A 24,362-nucleotide genomic window follows, 5' to 3' on the forward strand; every position below is an offset into this window, starting at 1 on the left:
CCTGCTTGATGAAACTCTTTTTTCTCCTTTGGCTTGCACAAGCATAAAAAAACCTCGTGTTTTTATCCCCATACTGGTGCCAGTTTCTCTTGACCTTTTGTCTCCATTTCAAATATTCCTTGTCTAGTAGAACTCCTAACTCCTTTTGAATCCTCTTAATACGCTTTAAGTTATCCCCACTTTCTTCAGCTTGTAACTGTTTCAGCACTTTTGTTTTTTCTTCCATTTCCTTCCCCTTCTCAGATCTAACATGCTTATCCCATCTGGCTAGAGCCCTTCTGCTCCCTTCCATTAGCTTCTAAACTCTCCCAAAAAAACATGTGCTGCTTGATTGGTTATCCTATACCCCCTTTAACACCTCTTTACACTCTTCCTCTAGAACCCAACTTACCTTATATCTAAAGAGGTTCCTCCCTTTCCAACCTCTCGAGCCTTCATAAGATGACGACATCAAGATGGGTCTATGGTCAGAGCTGCTTGCCACTAGTATCTCAACTGAAAAATTATTGAAAATTTATGACCATTTGGTGTTTGCTATAACCCTATCTAATCTTTCTTTTGTGAAGGATTGGTCTTCATGTTTGTTACTCCAGGTGTATTTATCCCCGTTCCACCCCTGGTCATACAAGTCCCCTATCTCTAAAGCTTCTCTAAAATTGCTCATCTGTCTTTATTGTCTTGTGCTTCCCCTTCTCTTCTCATCATGAGTTAATATCTCATTAAAATCTCTTATTACGCACCATCCTACATCCCTAGCAGGTTTCAGAATAGCTAGTAAATTCCAAGCTTCCTCCCTCTTACTTCTCTTAGGTTCTCCATAGAATCCTATCAACAGCCACTTCTTATTCCCCTCCTCACTCGTAACCCATGCACTGATGTGTCTCTGTAAGTAATTCAACACTTCAACAGTTGTCAAATCATCCCACATCAATGCTAGCCAACCTCTCTTGCCTAGCCTTCTCTTCACTTTATTACATTTTTTCTGTGTTTAGTTTAGTCTCCATCAAGAAGACTATATTGAATCTCTTCTCCTTTGCTAAGTGACAAAGGTCTTGAACTGTCCGAGGGCCCCTAAGCCCTCGGCAGTTCCAGCTTAGTATTTTCATTGAGATTGGCGTGGCTGTGAGCCAGCCTCCATCACTTTCTCTTCAAACTGTTCAGCCATACAGAATTTTTCTCTTTTTGTTTTTCCCAACCCTTCCTCCTCGTCTTCCTCTTCCCTCATGTTTCTCTTCCCTTGCATACAATCAGTTTGATTTATTACACCCATGCCCTTCCCTCTTGCCCTCCTTTTCCATGCCCCTTTTGACTGGATCGTCTTAGTTCTATTTTCTTCCACAGTGATACCAGACTCCAGCACCCCTTCTTCATTTATACTTTCTTCTGTGCACCCCTTACTTCCTCCCTTCCCCATACTGCATTCCCTTACCTCCACCACTACTATATTTTTGCCCTCCACTCCCATCATTGACCTATCTTCCCTTATCTCTTCTACCACCTGGTCTCCCTTCTCTCTATTGTTTGTGTTAGCTTTTTTTTTTTTGAAAAATTCCCTCCCCCCTACCTATACTCTGTTAAAAAAGTGTAGCCCTTCCCCTTGCTTCCCTCCATCACCTCCCCCCCTTTTCCCCCCCACCATTCATCCCTCCCCAAACACCATTTACATTATCATTTTTGTTCATATGGCCTCCTCCTACATTACTACTATTCTCGTACTTTTTTATTCTAATACATACTCTTAGCCCAGCCCCATATTGATTCCCCCCTATTCCTCCCTACATTCATTAGAACCATGTACTATGCAACCACAAGTAAAGCAAAATCTAGGTAATTTCTCATACTTGAGTGTGACCCAAATCTTTCCTCCTTTCACGCATATTGTTCTCCCTCTTTCCAATGACTTAGTTAAATCAACTTCGATGCTAACCCTCAAGAAACTGCCCCAACTATTACCATCCTCCTTCACGTCTACTTCCTTCACTCTGCCTATAGACTCCCCGATTAACCTCCCCCTCACTTCATTCATACAAGCCAGAGGAAGATTATGCATTTGAACCCACATCCTTTCCTTATCAAAGTTCATCCTCTGTGGCGGCATGAATCCTTCAAATAGTTTTAAAACTAAAAAATGGCTATCAAATAGCCATGGCCTCCCTTCTCATATGTGATTTTTGTCAGCTTGATTTGCGAAAGTAATGACAAAAACGTTAGGGCATACCTCTAGAAATTTTGCTCTCTTGCTGATTCTCCAAACCTTGGCTAGTGTGGCTTCAATCACCTCCTGATTGATGCTTCTTTCTACGCAAATCTTCCCTACCAAGTTCATTTCTTCTTTGTAGCTCAGTTCTTCTGTTGGCTCATCTCAGATCTCTATCCCTTTCCCTTCCTCTTCCGTTAAAGGTAATCTTCCCCATTCCTCCGTCAGCTTGTTCATCTTTCCCCTCCGTCAGCTTGTTCATCTTCCCCTTTGTTTCCTTATGAGTTCGTCACAGATTCCTTCCTCCACGACTGTTCTACCTCCCTCCTCTGCCATTTTCTTGACATAACGACTTGCTAAAACCGCTTCCTCTGACAGGTCCCATGTCAAACCCCTATTCCGTTGGAATATGATGGTCTCCCGAATAACTTCACCTCCACCTCTCTAGAGGGAAAATAGATAGAAGACTCCTTAATTTTGTACTAACTCTGGATCAATTGTTGCAATTGCATAAGGTATTAGTCTCCTACTCCACCAATTTAGATTGGAGAATATGTAGATTTTGATTTTTAAGAAAAACAATAAGATATGTGCGAATAATGAATCGGTTCGATGACAACTTTGCAATCGTCAAAAAGAATGGAATGTGGGATGGCCTTGGAAGAGCACCCGCCTAAAAGATATCCTTGTGTGGGCTAAAAATTAGGGTTTTCCTACTAATCTAGCTCCAAACTCTAGTGGGGCATTGCATAGAAAGTAAGATAATGATAATTAAAAGAAGGAAAATACTAGTATGCCGCTAAGTTTTGTCCCTCATTTTGACTGGTCATGTATTTAAATTTATTTTTTACTTAATGGTTAAGGAATTGACTTTTAGTGTATTAATATATTTTTTATTTTTTAACAATATTTAAAGATGTTTAAAAAATGTAAAAAGAAAAAGAACAAAATAAAATAAAATATAGAATTTGTAGTAGTGGGCACGCCCAGCGATCAAAGCTGGGTGACATACTAGCATCACTCTTAAAAAAACAGTGGATAGATTCTTTTTTTTTTTTTTAAATAAAAACATCTTATTGTAAACAAGTTAAAGAATTTGCTAAAAGACAACTGGTATAGAAGTTGTCATTTTATAATTCATTTATTAGCTATATAATAAAATTTTAAAATTTTAAATCCTAACATGTCAAAATAATAGTTAAAAAATTCTTTTAAAAAATAACATTTTATTATGTGATTGTAAATAAATTATATACTACTTGTGTTAAAAAAAAAAAAAAAACAATTTCCTTTGGCAACAACAGCTTTTCCTTTTTTTTACCATATTTTTAAGGAGAGTTGCTACGTACCACCGGCTTGGGCAACCGGTGTGTAACCGTCTGACGTGGCACGTCGACATCTGTCAGAAAGTGAAAAAAACAATTGAGAAGTTCAACGCACTTAAAATTTTTGGCAACACGCCTAGCATCCCGGAACTTATTTTTTAAGGAGAAGTCCAATAAATTTTAAAGAGAAAAGATATTTGTATTGTAAATTGTGTAATTCTAGTGTAATTATTTTAAAGAAAATGAATAAAATATAAGATTTACATAAAAAATTAATTTTTTAATAGTAGATTTCACTATTTTTTTAAGCAATTACGCGGTAGTTGCACACTTCATAATTGTATATAGAATTACTCAATTTCAAATTGAAGTCCAACACGCCTAACATCTCGAGAGAGAAGAGATCTGAGAAGGGAAGAAGCATTTTGTGCGTTCCATCTTTCATTTTTCATTGGAGACGCCCAAACCTATTTTCAACAGAGCATTTCATTTGAGAAGAAAAACACCATTACTAGGTATCAAGTTTTTTTTTTTTTTTTTTAAAAAAAAAAAGAAGGAAAATACTTACAGTCATTTTTGGCAATGAGTTTAATTTTTTGACAAAATCCTTTAATTCAGAAACCATATGGGTCTGAGAGTCGCCGAGTAACAAAGCATTCCATCAAAAAACGCTTCAATACAGTTAGACTTTCTGGAAGGGAAGCAAGATACTATCTGTGTTTTGAGGATTGAAATATATATGTGCAGTATAATGCCAAGATTTGGTTGAAAATCTGGTTGAAAATAATGCCATGAATCTGCAATCATACTGTAGATGGCAACTAAGAAGGGACTTCAATGGTTTTACACTGGTTAAGGAGAAGGGGACGCGGGAGCTTAGGGAATTCTAGGAAAAAATAGACAAAAGGTGAAGGGAAAAGGAAGAAGGGGATGTTGGGAAGAAGAAGGAGAAGGTAGTAAAGACTAAAGGGTAGAAGTCGAGTAAAATGGTGTTTCATTAAATTACGTGGCGAGTACCCAACGTGTGCAAATGCCGGTTGTATCTAGCTTTTTTGATTTTTAAGAGAACCGTACGGAAAATATCATTTTACAATTTCATAATAAAATATTAATTTTTTAATTGAAGGATATTAAAGTGATAATAATAATAAAAAAAAATTTTTAGTAAATATTTTATTATATATATAGTTGTACATTAGTTATTCAAAATTAAAATATTTTATCTCATCTCATATAATTATTACAATTTTCTTAAATTTTCATATAAAATATAATAAATAATTATTTTTAAAATTTTAAAATAATAATATTTTATTTAACTTTTAACAAAATATTTTATTTCAAACTTAACTGTATAATTAAATGAGACCTAAGTTATGTTTCTATTATTTCTTTTTTTTTTTTTCTTTTTTTCTTTTTTTTATCATCCAAGTTTTTTGTTTTTACTTCTGGTCATCAACAGCAGCTTCTCGCCTTCTCCAGTAGTGGGACGTGGAGGGACTGGACCTGCCAAACAAAGTTGCGGACCTCATGTTTCCGCTGTAACAAAACAAAACAAAATTAAAAGAATTTCTTTCCACTAGCCAATGAGACTCGGACAACTATCGTCCCCTCCGCTGATTTCCCTCCTCAAATTATTTTCCGTTAAACTCCTTTCACTTCTGGAGCACAGCCCCGAAGATACAGACACATCTCTCTCTCTCTCTCTCTCTCTCTCTCTCTAGCAGAGAGAGGAGAGAGTCATTTCAAACTTGCACGCAAAGCTCTTGACCCCTAAAGAGAAAAAAAGAAACTTCTCAACCCCCCTCCCCCCCTCCTCCACTCTCTCATTGGAATTAAATAAGGCACATCCTTTGCTTGGACTCGGCTAATAGACACTACCCGCTAAAAATAATGGCAGTGCTACTCCCGGCCTCTGCTTTTTCTTCGTTTCTTGGACTATCATCACCATTATCGCTACCCAATAAATCCCTTAAACCCTCCCTTCCCTTTCTCTCCACCGACATCGCGAGCCTCTCTTCGAGGAAAACACCGAGTACTGGCACCGCAAGTAGATATCTTTCTCTTCCACGTGTAGCTGCTCCTCCAACCACAACAGCATCTCAGGAAAACCGAGAAGAAGAAGAAGAAGGAAAATACGTGGAAGAAGAGGATGGTGTTGAGGATGACGTCGGTGACGAAAGCTCGTCTGGTACCAAGTTCTCTTGGAGGGATCATTGGTACCCAGTTTCTTTGCTTGAAGATTTGGACCCTCATCTCCCTACCCCGTTTCAGCTTCTGGGTCGAGATCTCGTGCTCTGGTTCGACAGGTCTGCCCGCGAATGGGTTGCTTTCGACGACAAATGCCCCCATCGCCTCGCCCCCTTATCTGTAACATAATTTCTCCCTTCACTCTTATTCTACGCTCCAATTTTTTGTGAGAATTGAAGTTAGGCTCTGTTTGGTTGCTAACACAATTGAGGATAAGAAAATAATTGAAAAATAAAACCTCACCCTATATTCGATTTGTTGACCAAAAAAAAAAAAAATAATGAATGAATAGTATAAATGAATAACTAAGTAGATAGGGAAACTTAAGACATGTGTTGGTGTAGTGTCTCGCAAATTCTTTAATAAATGGGGCTGTGTTTTTTTGTTTCCCTCCCTGTCGTTTTGGTTTCTACTTTCTAGAGGAAATCGTTCTTTATTGGGTAGCGAAGCGCTGGAGTACATAAAATTCAATATAACTATATCTTTAATTCTTGTACATTTTCCACAACCGAGTGGGGAATTGGGTTCTTGATGGGCCGTCATGATCCTGAGGAGTTCACTGATTCTTAGGAAGGGCGGATTGATGAAGGCGGAAACTTGCAGTGTTCATACCACGGTTGGTCATTTGATGGGTGCGGATCTTGTGTTAGGATCCCTCAGGCTTCAACTGAAGGTCCTGAAGCTCGTGCTGTTAAGTCTTCGAGAGCGTGCGCTACAAGGTTCCCTACTATGCAATCTCAAGGCCTGCTCTTTGTTTGGCCGGATGAGAATGGCTGGGAAAGAGCACGTGGCACCAAGCCTTCTAGGTGATTGATTCACTTCAGATCTACAATGTGTTTAAATATTTTTGTATTGATTTAATAATTGAAGTTGAGGATATAGGTTCGTTATGATATTTTAAAAGTTGCCAGATATAGTTGATGGCAATATGATGGATATCTTAATAAACATGCCATGTTATGCAGGCTGCCTGATGACTTTGATAAGGCTGAATTTTCGTCGGTGACAATTCAGCGTGATCTGTTCTATGGCTACGATACCCTCATGGAGAATGTCTCTGATCCTTCCCACATTGATTTTGCTCATCACAAGGTGTATACTTTTAATATTTTAAAATGAAATTTTATTCTATGAATTAGGGGATGAACTGGTTTGGTCTATGAATTTATGCAACTTTTCGCCAGTGTTGTGTGCACTGCCAATGATGCTTCATCATTTTAACAGTCATTTTTAATTCACTAAGAATATGATCAAACCTGATTCTCATTCTGGATTTGTGCTTTAGATAACCAAACCACTTTTTAACATTTGAATATTTGCAACCATGAAACAAATGTAAGGGCTTGGCTAAATTTGTACAGTGCTCATGGCTGAGTTTCTCTGTAATATTGAAGGAATTGTTGAATTGAAGGCCAGACTAAGATAGGAGAATAAGGTTCAAGCAAGTGACTCTGTGTTTTGCCTCTGCAGACAACAAGCGTTGTCTAGATGAAACAATTTTCTTCTAATTCCTTTTAAAGCCTGACCAGTATGTAAACTCTGGTTCTGTAAGAGCAGAAATCAGTTGGTATATTGCTTAATGTGCCTGGGTAAATCTAATGCTAAGGTGCCTCAATGCTTCTAATGCTTATCAGTCTGAGTAAAAAGCTAACTGTGCATATATGTTGGATTGTTACTTTCATTACTTGGTCAATTTGTATTTTTCTTATTGACCTTTGGTTCAGAAGTTTTTAAAAATACAAGCATGTCTTTGGTTGGCCATGTTTTTCTGACAGGAATATCCTAGGGGAACTTGCTAATTATAAATAATGGTTAATAATTGCACTTTTTATAATAGATGATGGATAACTTCTTTTGTTTGGTAGAATACTCATGTACCCAAGGGAACTCGAATAGTAGATATCACCCACCACCCCGTGCTTGGGGTGGGTAGATGTGACATTTGAACCAAAGGCCATTGACTATAATTAATAACTTTCCATGTTGCTTATAGGATAAATATATTTTTACAGGTTACAGGAAGGAGAGATAGAGCCAAGCCTCTGCCTTTTAAGCTAGAGTCTAGTGGTCATTGGGGCTTTGCAGGGGCGAATGATGGCAACCCAAGGATCAGTGCTGAGTTTGTTGCACCTTGTTATTATATCAATAAGTAAGTTCATCACTCACACTTAAGTAGTTACAGATGCATACTTCTTACATTTAGCTTTGATTAAGTGTTGTTTGCATGATCATAACAAATCCAATGCATATGGTTCTTGTATCTGGTTTGGTTCTCGCATAAAAAAATTATTCTTTTATGTGATTGCTTAGGAGTCTTGAGTGGCTCCTTAATTTCATTGTATAAGTTTGAAGTATCAATAACAAAAATATATGTAAAGAAGATCATGTGAGGCTTAGCATCAAGGGATTCTTCAATACTGCTTAAGGTCAATACCTCAAGGCTATCTCTTGAGGCTTCACTCTAAAGTTTATCATGAATACGTTTATTTTGGCTCGTTAGAGAGCGCTGGGACCTAAAGGCTATACAAGAGGAGATAGCTGAGGAGTCAACCCCAGGTCCTGCGTAAGACGTCAAGATGCTTAGTAGCTAAGCTAACTGGCGTATTTTGCTTGAGATTAATAAGAGATGCACTAGATGATAATTTTCCTCTATTGTGTAGCCGTCATTCATAACCCTATGAAAAGTATATCTAGTTAACCAAGCTGTTACAACTCCTAGTGAATTTAAAATCTATGACATACTTTCTTATCTTCTTGAAATCAGTTTCCCGAAATTCCCTTTTCAATTCTTAGATGCTAGAGAATTATTATTTTAATTTTACACATCTGGATCCTACTCATACTTGTATTGATGTTTAACAGAATAGAAATAGATACAAAGCTTCCAATAGTTGGTGATCAAAAATGGATAATATGGATTTGTTCCTTCAATGTGCCAATGGCACCTGGGAAGACCCGGTCTATTGTTTGTAGTGCTAGAAACTTCTTCCAGTTTACAATGCCAGGGCCTGCCTGGTGGCAGGTAAGAATTCTTCAATCATACTTTAATATTTAATTTAAAATTTGACAGCAGTAAGATGGGTGATCCTATTATTTCTCTCTTTTAGTTATAATCTGACGAGAGCATACTATTTTCTTATGTAAATTATTATAATTGCATCTTAAAATGTTTAGCAAACTTGGTATATTTCATTATGACCTCTTGTGGAATAGGCACCGTTCAATGATAAGATATGGCAACATTGTCTGGGAAGTGATTTGAGAGCTGGGACCCCCATATTTTGAGGTTTAAGATGATAAACTTATCTTTTACATTGTCTAAAATGCTGAGAATGAATAATTTTCATTATAAGATGAAGGTGTTGCTGAAAGGCAGGTCAAGGTCCTTCATAACTTGTGAAGATCATATAATCTCATATCTTGAGTTCACACATATTAATTGTGCAGATTACATTAGCACTTATTTGGGATCTAGATAATTGGAGTATTAGAAGGAAAAGAAAATGGAAAAAAGTCCTGGCCCACCTCTGTTATTTGTAATTTTTTATGAAACACATCCAACCTTTGAGATTATTATGAAGTTAATTTGTCTCTAGCATCATCCTTACCTTTAGCATCTTAAATAGGCTTAAACAAGAAGATGGGTTGCACACGAACATAGACATGTGAGACAAATGCCCTGCAACTGCTGAACAGAGACTGAGTAGGAAGAATTAATTATTGCTGAATCTGATTTAATTTGAGTGGAAACTGTTCCTCATCTCTAACCTATTGATGACACACTAGTTTGTCGTTTGGGCAAAGATGCTAAAATTAAGTTCACAAGGGTCATTGTTTGGTTTAAGGCAGTTTCAGTGCTTTGCTTACTCTTGGAAGACAGTGATCCTTGTCAAGAGGTTGCATTTTTGTGTCAAAGTTTGGCATGAATGACTGAATGGGTGGAGACTCAGTATTGGGGTGGAAAATGTTTTTGATATAAACATGCTTTAAAATCATCTGGCCCATTGTGTCCTCCACAGATGGGAAGGGCACTAGAATGTAGGGAATCTACAATGAAAGGAACAAGGGATGGGCTTTTGAGTAGGGCTGAGAAATAGTGCAGTTCTTGACGATGATATCATGTGGGGAACACCCTTAACAGAAGAAATTTCTTACTTCTTCAGCTCTAGTTTTTACAAGAATCTGCAAGTGAAATGTGGTACGGTTGTCTTGAGAATTCTAGCTTTGTAATTGCCTCCAAAGAGTATAAGTTACAATGTTGCGATTGTTTTTTGGTAATCTTCCAAAGGGTTGTCCACAATTTCTAATATTCATGGTTACAAGATACCGTTAGATGTATTAGAGTCATTATTTACATGGTTGCTGGTTTTTTGTTTTGATTTTTTGGTTGCTGGTTTTTTGTTTTGATTTTTTGTTAGTTCCATTAGATCAGCTTTACTGAATGAGGACCTTTTGGTGCTAAGCATGTAAGGTTGATCATATAAGCCATTTTACTCCGCACGTGTGTGTGTGTCACCCACACCTATAATGTTTTTGATCGCTCTCACTCATGCATATAATATAGATGCCATTATGTTCATAGAAGCAAATGTATGCTAGATGTGCTGTTATTTAGATTTAGCAAGTTGTAGATATCCACATGAAGGAAGTTCATCTTCTCTTTCATTCCCTTTTTTTGTGCTTATTTTCTAGTTATTCATTTAATTTACTATGATTCCATTTACTATGTAACTGAATAATGCAAACCTTACCCTCAATATTTAATTTTTCTTTCCGTTTTAAGGAGTGCTTGTATCGTTATAACTTGAGTTCCTCCCATGTATGCATTGATTTTAGGTGGTTCCTAGATGGCATGAGCATTGGACTTCAAATAAGGTGTATGATGGGGACATGATTGTCCTTCAGGGTCAAGAGAAGGTCTTTCTTTCAAAGACAATGAAGGGTTCTGTTGATGTTAATAAGGAGTATACAAAAATAACATTCACACCCACCCAAGCAGATCGCCTTGTCTTGGCATTTCGAAATTGGCTGCGGCGACATGGCAACAGCCAACCTGAGTGGTTTGGCATAAGCAACCAACAACCTTTGCCATCAACAGTTTTTTCAAAACGTCAGGTATGGAAACTTATTTTCACTCACATTTTTGGAGCTCTCCACCTTCCAGGGACAAAAATAAGCTCTCTCTCTCTCTCTAATCAAGGAAGAAAGTAAATCAACAAATACAAGATAGACCTGCTATTTAGTTTCTAAGATGAGGCCCATACAATATCTGAATTTATAACAAGAGTTGGGAAGACACTTTGCTGTCAGATCCCGAGCCCCTCTTTTCTTTTCCCTTTTCTTTTTCATTGTTTTCAGAAGCTATGAACAATAAAATAGACATGTTTCTAAGGTACATGAAGCACTTTCGTACATACACATGCACGCTGGCAAATATGCATATGTAGGCAGAACATGTTTGAAATAAACCTTAAATTAGAGAATATCTTAGTAGGGGCAGCATGTCCTGTGGGATAAATTGATGCTGCTACTGTTTTTATAGTTTTCGGCTTCCATCGTGTTTCCCAGATGTTGGATAGATTTGAGCAGCACACTCTTAAATGTTCATCTTGCAAAGGAGCTTACACAAGATTCCAGGCATTGCAGAAGTTTTTAATTGGTGCAACAGTTCTCTGCTGTGCAACTGCTGGGATCCCTTCAGATATGCAATTACGGATTTTCTTGGCTGGGCTTGCACTTCTTTGTGCTGGATTGGCCTTTGCTTCGCATGAACTACAAAAAAACTTTGTGTTTGTTGATTATGTACACGCTGAAATTGATTAGAAAGAGATAAGATGATGCTTGGGCACTGGCTGAAACTATTTGCCTAAATGCATAGGCATTAGAAACTAACAGTGAAATCAACCTTTGTCCAAATATACAGAATCTATGCCAAAACCTGTACAGAGAATTTGTCATTCAAGTTATATGTGCCATTGTCAAAATGAGCTTGCTTACAGCTAACCTATTTTAAGAGTCGTTGACATTGTTTCTGTTTTAGATAAATACTCTAACCACAAAGTGATTACATAAAAGTAACTCAATAAATTTATGTGATTTGTCAAATTGTAAAGTAACTTTTATTGTAAAGCAGATCTGACAAATCACATGAAGCCACATCAATCTGTGGTATTACTTTGGTATAATCTATTTGTGATTGTAGCACTCCTCTCTCTTTTGTTATTTTAACAGTTCGACATAGTCATTGACTCAGTTGCCTCTGTCAACCTTAAGTCGGTCGATCGTAAGATATTTTTTTAAAATGATGATATTCTTATAATTCTGTTTTATAAAAAATGTCCTCTATTTAAATAGTTATAAAAAAAAAAAAAAAGGTTGTATATTTATCATTTTTCTAAACAAAAAGCAGCCTGCAAGAGGTCTTAAAACTTTGATTAAAGAAATTTTCTTCAAATTTCAGCTTAACTATACGCATACATAACTACAGGCCTGCGGCCTGAAAAAAATTACAGGGAACTAAACAGCCATCCTTTCGTAATCTTTACTAATGAAAGCATGCTGCATCAGATAGAGAACTTCCCCGCCAAATAATTTATGTAATGCAAGGAAATGATACAAAGCAAAAGCAAATATCTTTAAGCCAGTGCCTCAAAATGAATAAAAACAAAAACAAAAAATACATCTCATTCATTCCCTGCAATGGTTGACAGATACACTTAGAAAACTAATATGTGCCATGTCACTAATCAAAGTATGGCATCAAACTGATTATTTCTCATGAAAACTGTATGAACTTTGTTGTTGTTTAAAATCAACGAGCTGATGGAACCTAGACCACTGATTCCATTAGATGCCCATCAAATTAATGGTACCCTCTGTGGGATCAAAGCCATTCCGCAACATCTCTTCTAACCATATCCTAGCCTCAGCTTTCTTGCCACGTTTTAAAAAGCCATGTACTAAGATGTCATAAGTCCATCGATTAGGTTCATACCCTCTCTTACACATCCGATTGAAATACTCACAAGCAAGGTCCATATCCCTCCTGCTTAGTCTTCTCAACAACAAATTATATGTGTAGGTGTCGAGCGGGAAGCACTTTTCAATCACTTCTTCCAAGTTGTCAATATGTTGGCTCACAGTAACACGACCAGAAAATGCACCAACGAGCAGGCCAAGCATTGAAGTACCACCAGAAGAGCTCTCATCCTGTACTTCTCTCAAACGAATCCAAGTTTCATAAAGCTCTTGAGTCTTCAAAGAATGGAACAAGAGTACATTACCGATAAAGGATGTTACATGACGGCCGAGTTTCTCCAAATCATTAATAAGGTTTATTGCAGTATCATACTTTTTACTCGAGCACAAGAGCTTTATTAGAGACTCGTAGCATTGAATACTTGGAACAATTCTATAATCCCTCATCTCCCCGAACAAATCCAATGCAACATCCACCTTGTTGACTTTGCAAAGACCAACAACCATGGGATTGTATAGTTTCCCTCCAATCTTTCTTCTCTGGTGCAAATCTCTAAAGAAATTCAAAGCATCAGAAATTCTTTCGCTTTTTAGATAACTCTGCAACATAAGAATGTGAGAACTCCGATTGGGCTCAACCCCACTTCTCCGCATCATCTCAAATACTTCTCTAGCCAGCTCAGGCCTTTTGGCATGGCCAGCTCCGTCAATAAAAAAGTTGTAAAGCTCACAATTGGGTTCATGATGAGACAACTGGATCTCCAATAATTTGAGAAATTGCTTTTCCGGATTTTCCATATCACACAAACATCTAATAACAGCTCTGAACAAGGCTCGAGTCGGGGTGTGACCCCTTTCTTGCATCTCAATAAGAAGTCTCGCTGCAATATCTCCCCTGTTTGACTTGTTAAAACCATGTATCAAGTTAAAGTAAGTATTCATCGAGGTAACTTTATTCATTCTGTTAAGTTCCCCATGTATTAAATACCCGTCTTCTACCCTCCTAGCCTTGCACAAAGCAGAAATAAACCTGTCGTATATGGAAGTACTTGGCATAAAATTCCTCTGCAAGGCAACCATGAGCAACTCCTTCATCTTATCAAGCTTTCCCTCTCTGCACAAAGCATCAGCAAGCACAGAAAACATTTTCCTACCTGGGAAATAGCCTTGGTCAATAGAATTTTTTAACACACGATATGCTTCATCGATGCTTCCATCACCGCATAGAGTATTGATCAAATAGTTATAAGCCATGCTATTAAGAGAGAGCCCGAATGCAAACCTCAAATTGTACAACTTGAGTGCAACATCAACCATCCCGGCTTTACAAAAAAAGCACAATGCTGCATTCATAGTGACCTTATCAGGGGATATCTGACCCTCCTTCATCTCCATCAGCAAATCACACAATTCCTCGAGCCGATTCTCCCTCAAAAGCCGACATAACAAAACATTGTACCGAAACACCTCAGGAACATACCCTTCCATTGACTTCTTGCTCCGTAGGAATTCCAAAGCCCCATCTAACCTCCCAGCCTGAACCAGATCCCTCATCCACACCCCATAAGCATTCTCCATTGCAACCATCCCCGACTCCCGAAACTCCTCGACCAACTTCCCTGCTTTCTCAAACTCATTACTCTTACAAAGCGCATCCACAAGCCCGCTCACTCCATGGCCGTCCAATTCTCGTCCTTCACTCATCAACCCACGCAAGAAAGCCTCCGCTTCGTCCAACCGGTTCTGCTTGCAATAATTCTTCACCGTTATCGAATGAGTGATCCCATTCTCAAAACCTCGCATTTGAATCTGCTTAAGAATGGCATCAACCGCGTCGAAACAACTCTCCTCCACCAAAGCATTCAGAAGCACGTGATAAGAAAAAGAATCCAAGTCAAGACCTTGAAACCGCATTCTACCAAACACTTGAAGCGCAATATCGGGCTTACCCGCGACAGCGTATCCCATGACCAAAGTGTCGTAGAAACGAACCCTATGAAAGTATCGCTGTGTCTTATAGTTGTGGAGGATGTCGAGCATGAGGGACATGAGCTTGGCCTTGGATAGGATTTTGAAGATAGCGTAGAAGGTGGCGCGGGTGTGGTGGAAGCCAGGCTGGCGGCCGGCCCAGTCGAAGAACTTGAGGCAGGAGAGGACGTCACTGCCATACCCGAGAACCTCCAACACGAAGGATTCGGAGAGACGGAGGCCAAGCTGAGAGAGAGCGAGGTCGGCGGCGCGGCGGGAGGGTAAATCGTCGTCAGCCTGGGCACCTAAGATGCCGAAAATTCGGTCCAAAAGTTGGTTGTTGTGGAGCTTGAACCAATCCTTGAAGGAGGAGGCCAAGAAGTCGGTGGAAGCAGGGAGGAAATGAGTGTTCTGGTTAGAGGAAAAAGAAGCAGTGTAATAGAAGTGGGGATATAGAGACAAAGAAGAAGACAAGGATTGAGAGGTGGAGATCACGGTGGCCAGTCGGGAGAGAAAAGCATTAGATTTGGCTACATGTTTCAGCGAGAGCATTATTGGGATTTCGGATTCAGACTCAGAATTTGGAGTTTCGCGAGAGAGAGAGAGAGAGAGAGAGAGAGAGAGAGTCACTCTACGGCCACTCCTTCATATCCTCCAAATTCCCCATTGTTGCAGGTGCAGGATCTCTCTGCATCTTTCGCTCTCTCTTCCAACCCAACTGGCCCTTCCCTTGCAGAATAGATATACATATATGTGAATAAGGACCTACGTTTATTTTTGTCCAAGTTTATGCATTCGTATTCGCTCCGACTAGGGATACTCATTAATGCAGCTCCATGGCTCGATCTCCACCTCTTCGTTTGATGGAGACTATTCTTTTTCTTACAAGAACGGCTATAAATATAAAGAGATTATATAAAAATAAATCTACAAACTGACGTGATTTCATGTGATATATTAAATCTATTTTATATTAAAAATAATTTTATAATCTCATGTATCGCATCAAGTCATGTCAATTTATCAATCTATCCCCACTTTAGTTTGTTTCTTTTTTTTTTTTTTTTTTTCTTAAAAGGGATGTCACATGTGATTATTTGATAATGTTGAAATCACTGGACATCTATCTCGATGACTTGAGCATTCCTTAATCATCATCAGACTCAGGTACAAAATACCAACTTCTTTTTACTCTTTGATGCATTGATTTGTACCCGGATACAAATACTTTGGAGAATGATAAGATTCAAAATGTATTTTTTCAGTTTTTCTTATAACTAAGTAATATATCTTGGGTTGAAAAAATTATCAGAAAACTTGCATTCTATCAAAAATAGGTAGATGAGTAATCTCTTTTATATTGTTAGGGTAATTTCAGCATCACCTCCTTCCTTTTCACACCACATATAGTTCTTTCTCTGCTTGCTCTCCCATTACTGAAGTTGCAGCATTAGATCTAGGATTTTCACTTATTACTAAGACTCCTACAGACACCAGCTCCTGAAGAGTAGAAAACAACTATAGGAGTACCACAAATTTGTGAGAATAACCATGGTACTGTAATCATTTGTGTAAGTTTCATTTACATGGGCTTAAAAAGCCATAGGTAACTAAATAATCATAGAAAGAGAGAAGAAATCTAATTTAGCTACAAGAAGCTGGAAGGGGAAAAAAAAAAAAAAACTGCATTATCAGTATCCTAACATTGTAAATATCAAGTTTCAAACTTCCTGTTCCTCAAAAATGTATCAACTTGATCAAAAGGTAGGTGGGAAATTCCACAAGAATGCAAGCATTTTATTCCATTTTTACCTGTGAATAAAACTACTTGCAAATGCTTTATCCCTTCCTTGTTCATTTGTAACAGCTTAAGAGTCTCTTTAATACAAGGAAAAAATGCTTGAGGCCGAGCACAAAAAGGCTGAAAAATAAAAAACAATGCTTGCATATCAGTTTCAAACTGACTGACCCCACTCTCAGAAAATTGAAACTCATTTGTGAGAGTGGTGCAAGAAATGAAGTGATCAAGCCCTTCAGCCACACTTCTCCACAAATCCAAGAAGTCTTTTGGATTGAGATTAGTCTTCAAAACATGAAGCTGACTTCTAAGAATGTCTAGTGCTTCAACGAAATCACTTGACACAACTAGATCCATGGTTGCAGGAGCCAAAGTTGCTTGCTCTTGCTGTTGCTCAAAATGTTCCTTATTTTGGACATATTCCCATGAAAGATTTTCAAATTCACGAAGAATAAAAGAAATTATCTCCATGAGCCAATTGGTTTCAAGCTCTGACAAGTTAGCAATTTCTTCTCCAAAAAAGCAACTGGAGTCTATACTTTCCTCTTTATTATGGAGGTTAGAATCATTTTCAGCAATTCTCATCTCCAGGATGTCTACATCATCACTCCACTCTTGCAGTTTAGATTCAACAAATCTGGCAGCATTAATTAGTCCGCATAATCTGACCAAGGCATCATCATCAGAATTGTCAGGAGAGAATTCAGTTCTCTTGAACCGCAAAAGCAGAACTTCGAAGAAGTACCAGAGGAATTTGACCACAGCTGATCTGATAAATTGTAAACGTGGAAATGTGGCTGGCATAGTTTGGCATCTTTCAATCAATTGCCAGGCAATTTTAAGGGTAAATTCTGCAATGAATGGAGCTTTATGTTCTTCTCTAGTAGAAAGAAGATATTGATCAATGTCTGTGTTGATGTGCAATGCAGGTCCAGTTTTGTTATCGATTTTCCAAGCTCTCTCATCTTTCAGTTCTGCTTTTAGTTTCTTACAAGCATCCTTGAGCTCTATCTTTGCCCAAAGCTTGAGCCAGTCAGGCTTATCAACAAATATCATTAATACTGATATGCCTCTAGAAAGCCCTTCAAAGCTTTCAGATCCTACCAGGAAGAGACAAGTTTCCAAATTTACGAGCGATTGCATACGCTTATCAAAAGAAACTATAAGGTCTATCAGATGAAGCCATGAAGTCATAACTTCAGATTTCGAATGTTTTTCCTTGTATCTTTCAGCAAGACGAGAGAAAATCCTCTTTGCTAAAAAACCGGACAGAATTTGGATCATTGCAGAAACCCAAGCTTCTTTAGCGCTACAACTTACCAATCGCGCTTTATCAATCAAAGGCTGCAACACATCATCCACTCCGGCAATAAAATCCCTCGTAATTTTATACACAAGAGCAAACATAAACTCAGGCTGATCAGCCCATTTCAAAAAGTGGTATTCCATCCGTGATGCAATGGGAGATACCAGTTCATCAATGGCCCAAAGCTGCATACTGTACTCTTTTCTTCCTAAAATATTTAGCTGACGTTCTTCCCTTCGCTTCTGCAGATGCTGCAAAGCACAAAGAGCTACAAAGCTATGAGAATAACACTCTCTTTTGTTACCTTGCATGAGAACTAGAGGATTAGGGAGGCCAGATATTTGTGCGCTTTCAATTGTAGATGTTAAAAGTTTTGGTGGCCATCCAAGAGAAACAAGAAGGGCTCGGTGTTCGGCAAGAACTTGTGGCCTGAGAACACCCAAAATTTTATCTACCCTTGTATCAACACATTTCAAAAGATTACACCACTGAGGCTGGAATTTTACAATGCTGATCAATACTTCTTCAATATCGTTCATGAATTTCATGGCTTGAAGCAACTTTTCTTGATTTGGTTCAGAGTCCTGCATTCCAAAAACATCTTACAGTGTTCAGCATTTGCACTCATCAACTAATCCACCATTTCAACATGTAACCAGGAATATTGAGGAAAAAAGGAGGACAAAACCATTACAGTAGCAATTGATGAGTTTGAAAACTTTGCAGCAAACATGGCCCCGGAATGGCGACTCGTGGCACAGAAAACAGCATCCTCGAGATCCCCAATCTGAGCCTCTAACCGTAGAACAGTCTCTGAAATATCAAGAGGGTATTAAGCTTAGCCTCCAGAAAGGGGAAAATAGAAAACGAAAATATACGCAATAACCTAGGCATAAGAATCAGATTACACAGTCAAACCAGATGAACCTATTTTGTCCCAACTGGTATGCATGGAAGTAAAGAAATACATACACCAACTGCTGGCTAATAATGAAAGAGGTGGAAGTGAAGACATAAGGATCTGTTCACGTTTCGGTCTCTTTCTCTCTGACATGCACTCATACGCACAACGACAAAGTTGAACTTCAGAAATAATCTAGCATCATAAGTTATTTCGAATTAAGGGATTTTTACTCTTGAAAAATTAAATACATAGCACGAGTAGTAAACGAGACGAAGGAATGTATGCGAGAGTATACAATGCAAATGAATGTGGCGAAAATAAATTGGCAACAACAATACTAGAGTTTTGACAAGTTGATCACAAGCAGACTTGGAAAAACAGACAGCGAAATCGATATTTATTTTTAATTAAAAAAAAGAAGAAGAGAAGAGAGATGGAAGTCCCAAACTCACCGATATAATGGCGGATATCTTCTATTTGCTTGAGTTGCTTCGCAAGTTGAGGCAGCTCTTCGCCCAACATCTTCGAACGAAACCCTTCTACAGTCCAAAAAGAAATTAGAACAGTTTGATTTATAATAATATGAATAAAAATAAAGTTAAAATCAAAATGAATGAAACCAAATAGTTGAGTGGGCAGAGCAGCAGAAACGAACGAGGGAAAGTGCGGAGGCTGAGATTCTCAAGCTTGAGAGTGACATTATGAAGGGAGGTTCTGGCTGCAAATGAACGAGAGATCCACGAAACAGCTCGTCTGGCGATGTTCCTTCCAAGGGCTCGGAGATCGTCGTCCAGATCAGCGCAGCGTCTGGTGAGTGCCGCCAATAGATGAGGAGATCGGAGGATTAGATCTTCGCGGGTTCGAAAACGTTCCTCCAGAAAAGCGAATTGGTGTGGAGAGAGGTCGCTGTATTTGGGCAAGGCCGGAACCACCGGAGGTTCCATTGAAACTGCTTGTACACTGAACTGAACCTCGTACTTGTATTATAACTGCATCTACAATGAACTGAACATCGTACTTTATAATTTTCAGCTAATTTTGGAGGAGGCGGTACTCTTGTCTCGTACAAAGGACATATTATTTTTATAATAATATATTTTATAATAAAATAGTAAATTAATTAATAAAATAAATTATAAAATAGTTGTAAATGTATTAACATAAAAATTAATTCTTCAAGTTCAACATGAAAAAATCATAAGAAATTATATGTTTTTCTTTTTTTGCAAAATAGAAATTCATTGAAAACTCTAAATTTGAAATCTTTTTTAAGATATTAGATTGATAAAGATAATTATGAAATTGAAGTTTCTAAATTTATGTAATACATTAAATTTACCTTACTAAACATTATGATTTATATAACAAACTAAGACCGGAAGTTTATAAAATAATTATTTATTTATTTATTATTTTTCAATGGTCTAACTTTTTATCTTTTGAATTTCCTCTTTTCAAGCTTTGTCCATTAGACATGTTTGGATAGTGAGATGAGATGAAAATTTTATGAATAATAATAAGATAATTTATGAATAGTAGTGAGATAATTTGAGTTGAGTATTTTTTATATTTTAAAAAATAAGAGAGAAAAAGTTGAATAAAAAATATTATAAAATTAAAATATTATAATAATATAGTTTTATAATATTATTTTTGTTTAAAAATTTGAAAAAGTTAGAATTATTTTTTATTTGAAAGTTTGAAAAAGTTGTAATGATTAGTTTGAAAAAAATTATAATAATTAATTTGAAAATTTTACATTTGAATTATGTTTAAAAATAAAATGGAATGAGATAAAATGAGATCAGATAAAAATTTTGCAATGATTTATATATATATATATATATATATATATATATATATATATATATATATATATATATATATATATATCAATTGGTAAAGCTTCCAAATGATAGGTACGGTGAAGGTGGGTGGATGCTCATCACCTACTTTCATCTCCACTCTTTGTGCTATAAACAAATGTAGCCTAAAAGAGCCTAAGGGAAACAACTCGATTAGTACAGAAGTTAGACTATTTAACATTGTTTAAGATTCCATTGTGAGTGGTGTTTGTCTGTTTTTAGCCTTTAGGGTTGGTCCGGTGGGATGGTGCTTTTATCTTTTAAGATCTTGGAGTTTAAACAATTCTATTTGAAATCTTTTACATCACACATTATTCACTTGCTATAATTTAATTGAAAAATTTTATTTAATAGCCTTACACCACATACTTGATAAGAAAAAAATAATAAAAAATAAATACGGTGTATGATGAAGTCTTTCAAATCATCACAAATCACATCGGGTTGATTAGCGAGAAAAATTCTCTCTTCCAACGGAGTTGGTGAAACATAAAAGCAAGTGTATGATATAAAATCTTGTTTGTTTTTATAACTATTCTCATTTCATTTCATTTCATTTTATCTAATCATTATAATTTTATCAAAATTTCACACAAAATAAAATAAACAATTCAACTTTTTCAAATTTAAAAAAATAATAATATTAAAAAATATATTTTAATAATATTTTATTTAACTTTTAATTTTTATTTCAACTCATCTTGATCTCATCTCATCTTATCTGCGAAAACAAACTAGACCTACGGATAACTCGGAGTCTCGGGGCCCATCCCCAACTCGGACTCGACACAAGGCCCATAGCTGACAAAGATTTATCCATAATCAAGGCCTGGCCATACTGATTCAAACCCACTTAGCAAAGAATCCACTCCCTTCGAAATCCTCGTCAACCCGACAGACAGACCCAGCTTCCCTTCCCTTCCCTTCCCGACTTCACTTCTGCACTGCGCACCCACCACAATCACACCGCGAACTCCCAACACAATCAAGCTCCTCAAAAACTGAGCAAGGGGGTCTCTGATGACACTTTCTCCGACCCTCAAGCAAGGAGCTCGATGAAAATAGAGCCGGCTCTTTTGTCTCTTAAGAGGAAGTCAGATGAACCTGGTGGAAGCTCTTTTGTCCCTAACAAAAAACCCAACTCAGTCGAAGATGGTGAAGAAGATTTGATCCCTCTCCACAGCCTCCAAATCACCATTCCCTCATCCACAGCACTTGCTCTGACCCAACCTCACCATCTGATGGTAACTGATACCATTTATGAAACTCATCTCCATTCCCGTTCTTTTTTGTATGTGTTGAAGAAAATTACTTTGGGGTTTGGTTTTTGTTGTTATTTTATTTTATTTTCTGATGGGTTTCTGGGCTTGTTGACTTCCTTTCTTCTTGATCGAGCTTTATGCTGATTCGAGAGAGTCGACAGTGTGGCTCACCAAAGTTTTTGCTTCATTTAGTTTGCTTGCTACATGTCTGGTTGTTATCAAAACTTTCTTGGCTAATGCACTTACCAAGTGAGCGTCTTTTTGAGTCTGAAAGGAAGCATATGCATATGCGTGTATCTTGGCGAGTTTTGGGTTAAACTCAGGCATAAGAAGAAAACATGTGGCGAAAAAAAAATGATAGAAACATATATTCCGTCATTGAGGTTTTCTGTTCTTATTAGTATTTTTCGTCACTAGTTTGGGAAGTATTCATGGAATGATGGTGCCTCTTCAGTTTGTTCCTGACTTTAGATTATTGCGGAAGGCCTAGCTTTCTTTTCCACAATTTTGATTCAGTAGTTTTCCCAAAAGAAGTGTATGCCTATTTAAGTCCATTCGTACTGTGTATGAATGAATGGAATGAATGTGGGGGTACCGTACCTCATCCCTGACACTTCTGCTTAATTGGCCTGTCTTTGAAGGAGTCAATCAGGCAAGCTTACAGCGTGATTGCCAACTTGAATGGGCTTTAACGGTAAAAAGAGGGATGGATCTCTCTCGTCGATTTTTGGACATGGGGACATCTAACAGATGATTCTCGCCATTATGGGATCCCCTGCCGCCGACTTTACTTTCTTGCTGAATAGCATTCATCCTGTAATAAATTAACTTCAACTGGCTTTATGATGTTTCATTTTAGTAGTTATTTTTTCCCCAAAGAGTCCATGGGAAGGATGATAATAGAAGGATCATAATAATGTTCAGTATTTTTTATTATCATTAACTATCATCATAACGTGTACGCCTCTCCCTCTTTTGGGTTGAACAGATGTAAAAACAGTAGTCAGGAAAAAACTAGCATCCTTGATTGTTACTTGCATAGGAACTACATATGTATGAGTTTTCTTGCACAATTCAGATGGGAAAAGAGGTTTGAGATAATTTGCATGCTTTGTTACTTCTACATACAGATGTTTATTATCATTATTTGTCAATATGCAGAACACTTTCTTTTGTCCAATGGAGGATGGAATGGATGCACATATAGAGGTCGAAAAACCTACTCCTACGGACTCTCATTTACAGTGGAGTCAGTGGCAATTGATTGATTCCATCCTACCTACAGGTGGGTTTGCTCATTCTTTTGGTCTTGAGGCAGCAATCCAAGCCCGCATCATATCGGGTCCCGAGGATCTCCGAACTTTTGTAATCCATGTGTTAGAGAATACTGGAAGCTTACTCCTTCCATTTGTTTTTTCTGCAACAATTTCACCTGATTTGGAAACCTGGCAAAAACTTGACAGAACATTAGATGCAATGCTAACTAATGAAGTGGGTCGAAAGGCATCAATTGCACAAGGATCGGCACTTATGAGGGTGGCTGCTGCTGTCTTTTCAGAAACCCCCTCTCTTAAGTCCATGAGAGATACCTCTGTAGGTTCTGGGGTTGTTTCTTTCCATCATGCTCCTATATTTGGGCTTACATGTGGACTTCTTGGTTTGGATAGTAGAAACTCTCAGAGAGCTTACCTGTTTATCACTATGAGAGATGTTATTTCTGCTGCAACAAGGCTGAATTTGGTAGGACCTATGGGTGCAGCTGTATTGCAGCATCAGATTGTTGTTCTTGCTGAAGCGATCTTGACAAAGTGGATGGACCGTACAGTTGAGGAAGCATGTCAAACAACTCCTTTACTTGATACCGTGCAGGGTTGCCATGCTTACTTGTTTTCTAGACTGTTCTGCTCCTAAAAGCACAAATAATTGCATCAAGTTGTTGCCTTTGTTGTTCTCTAAGTACACAGCCTGCCTGAACTTTTTTTTTTCTTTTTCCTTCTTTGTGAAAGGCCTGAAAACCAATTTATAAGCCTGATTTCACTTGTAGTTTGCATTGAACGGTGGTGGGTAGATGCCTTGAAATGAATTTACCTAATAATATATTGTAACTTTTTCCCTGAAAGTGAATACCATAAACTGATGGGTGAGGGGTGATTGTTGACAATTTCCATTAATTTATTCAGTGTGTTTGTTAGATTTATTCAGGGTGGTGGCAATGAAAGGAAGTTTTTGTTCCTGAAAAGACTGGGGGAAAGAGGAGGATAAAGAAAAAATAAAGGGGAAAAAGAAGACTTCTTCCGCAGATGCGTCTATATATGTTTCTAAAACGAGGAATGTTATTCATTATCTTAATTTTTATCATTTTATAATATGATATTAGATGATTAGAGATTATTTATTATATTTTATTTGTGAAATTATTATCTAATATTGTATCTGAAATTATGAGAGGATGATGATGAGGAGGAGGAGTAGGAGGAGAGGGATGAAGAATATATATTTTTCTTCTAAA

At 37.5% G+C, this 24,362-nt stretch overlaps 4 protein-coding genes across 6 annotated transcripts; 2 read left to right on the forward strand and 2 right to left on the reverse strand.

The window, feature by feature from the left end:
- Window positions 1-5,181: 5,181 nt before the first annotated feature.
- Window positions 5,182-11,756, forward strand: LOC121239925 (pheophorbide a oxygenase, chloroplastic-like). The gene is made up of 7 exons (XM_041137316.1): window positions 5,182-5,892; window positions 6,343-6,578; window positions 6,738-6,864; window positions 7,785-7,921; window positions 8,635-8,794; window positions 10,609-10,887; window positions 11,341-11,756. Exons 1-7 carry the CDS (start codon window positions 5,416-5,418, stop codon window positions 11,593-11,595), a joined length of 1,671 nt encoding a protein of 556 aa, XP_040993250.1. The 5' UTR covers window positions 5,182-5,415; the 3' UTR covers window positions 11,596-11,756.
- Window positions 11,757-12,432: 676 nt separating this feature from the next.
- LOC121239923 (pentatricopeptide repeat-containing protein At1g71210, mitochondrial) lies at window positions 12,433-15,539 on the reverse strand. The gene has a single exon (XM_041137312.1). It carries the CDS (start codon window positions 15,268-15,270, stop codon window positions 12,619-12,621), a length of 2,652 nt encoding a protein of 883 aa, XP_040993246.1. The 5' UTR covers window positions 15,271-15,539; the 3' UTR covers window positions 12,433-12,618.
- Window positions 15,540-16,389: 850 nt separating this feature from the next.
- Window positions 16,390-19,777, reverse strand: LOC121239924 (RINT1-like protein MAG2L). Of its 2 annotated transcripts, XM_041137313.1 has the most exons (4): window positions 19,382-19,777; window positions 19,179-19,265; window positions 18,517-18,635; window positions 16,390-18,406 (listed from the first exon to the last, which is right to left on the reverse strand). In XM_041137313.1, exons 1-4 carry the CDS (start codon window positions 19,668-19,670, stop codon window positions 16,433-16,435), a joined length of 2,469 nt encoding a protein of 822 aa, XP_040993247.1. In that variant the 5' UTR covers window positions 19,671-19,777; the 3' UTR covers window positions 16,390-16,432. The 2 variants fall into 2 exon arrangements, with proteins under 2 accessions (XP_040993247.1, XP_040993248.1); XM_041137314.1 differs by lacking the exons at window positions 19,179-19,265; window positions 19,382-19,777 and adding an exon at window positions 18,795-18,916.
- A 1,678-nt stretch (window positions 19,778-21,455) lies between these two features.
- LOC121239814 (urease accessory protein F) lies at window positions 21,456-24,014 on the forward strand. 2 transcript variants are annotated; one of them, XM_041137140.1, is made up of 3 exons: window positions 21,699-21,835; window positions 22,495-22,669; window positions 23,015-24,014. In XM_041137140.1, the coding sequence occupies exons 2-3, from the start codon at window positions 22,604-22,606 to the stop codon at window positions 23,762-23,764; spliced, it is 816 nt and encodes a 271-aa protein (XP_040993074.1). In that variant the 5' UTR covers window positions 21,699-21,835; window positions 22,495-22,603; the 3' UTR covers window positions 23,765-24,014. The 2 variants fall into 2 exon arrangements, with proteins under 2 accessions (XP_040993075.1, XP_040993074.1); XM_041137141.1 differs by lacking the exon at window positions 22,495-22,669 and having other exon boundaries at window positions 21,456-21,835.
- The last annotated feature ends 348 nt before the right edge of the window (window positions 24,015-24,362 follow it).

This window comes from Juglans microcarpa x Juglans regia, chromosome 7D (genome assembly GCF_004785595.1).
Source record: "Juglans microcarpa x Juglans regia isolate MS1-56 chromosome 7D, Jm3101_v1.0, whole genome shotgun sequence".
In the NCBI taxonomy this organism is placed as follows: domain Eukaryota; kingdom Viridiplantae; phylum Streptophyta; class Magnoliopsida; order Fagales; family Juglandaceae; genus Juglans; species Juglans microcarpa x Juglans regia.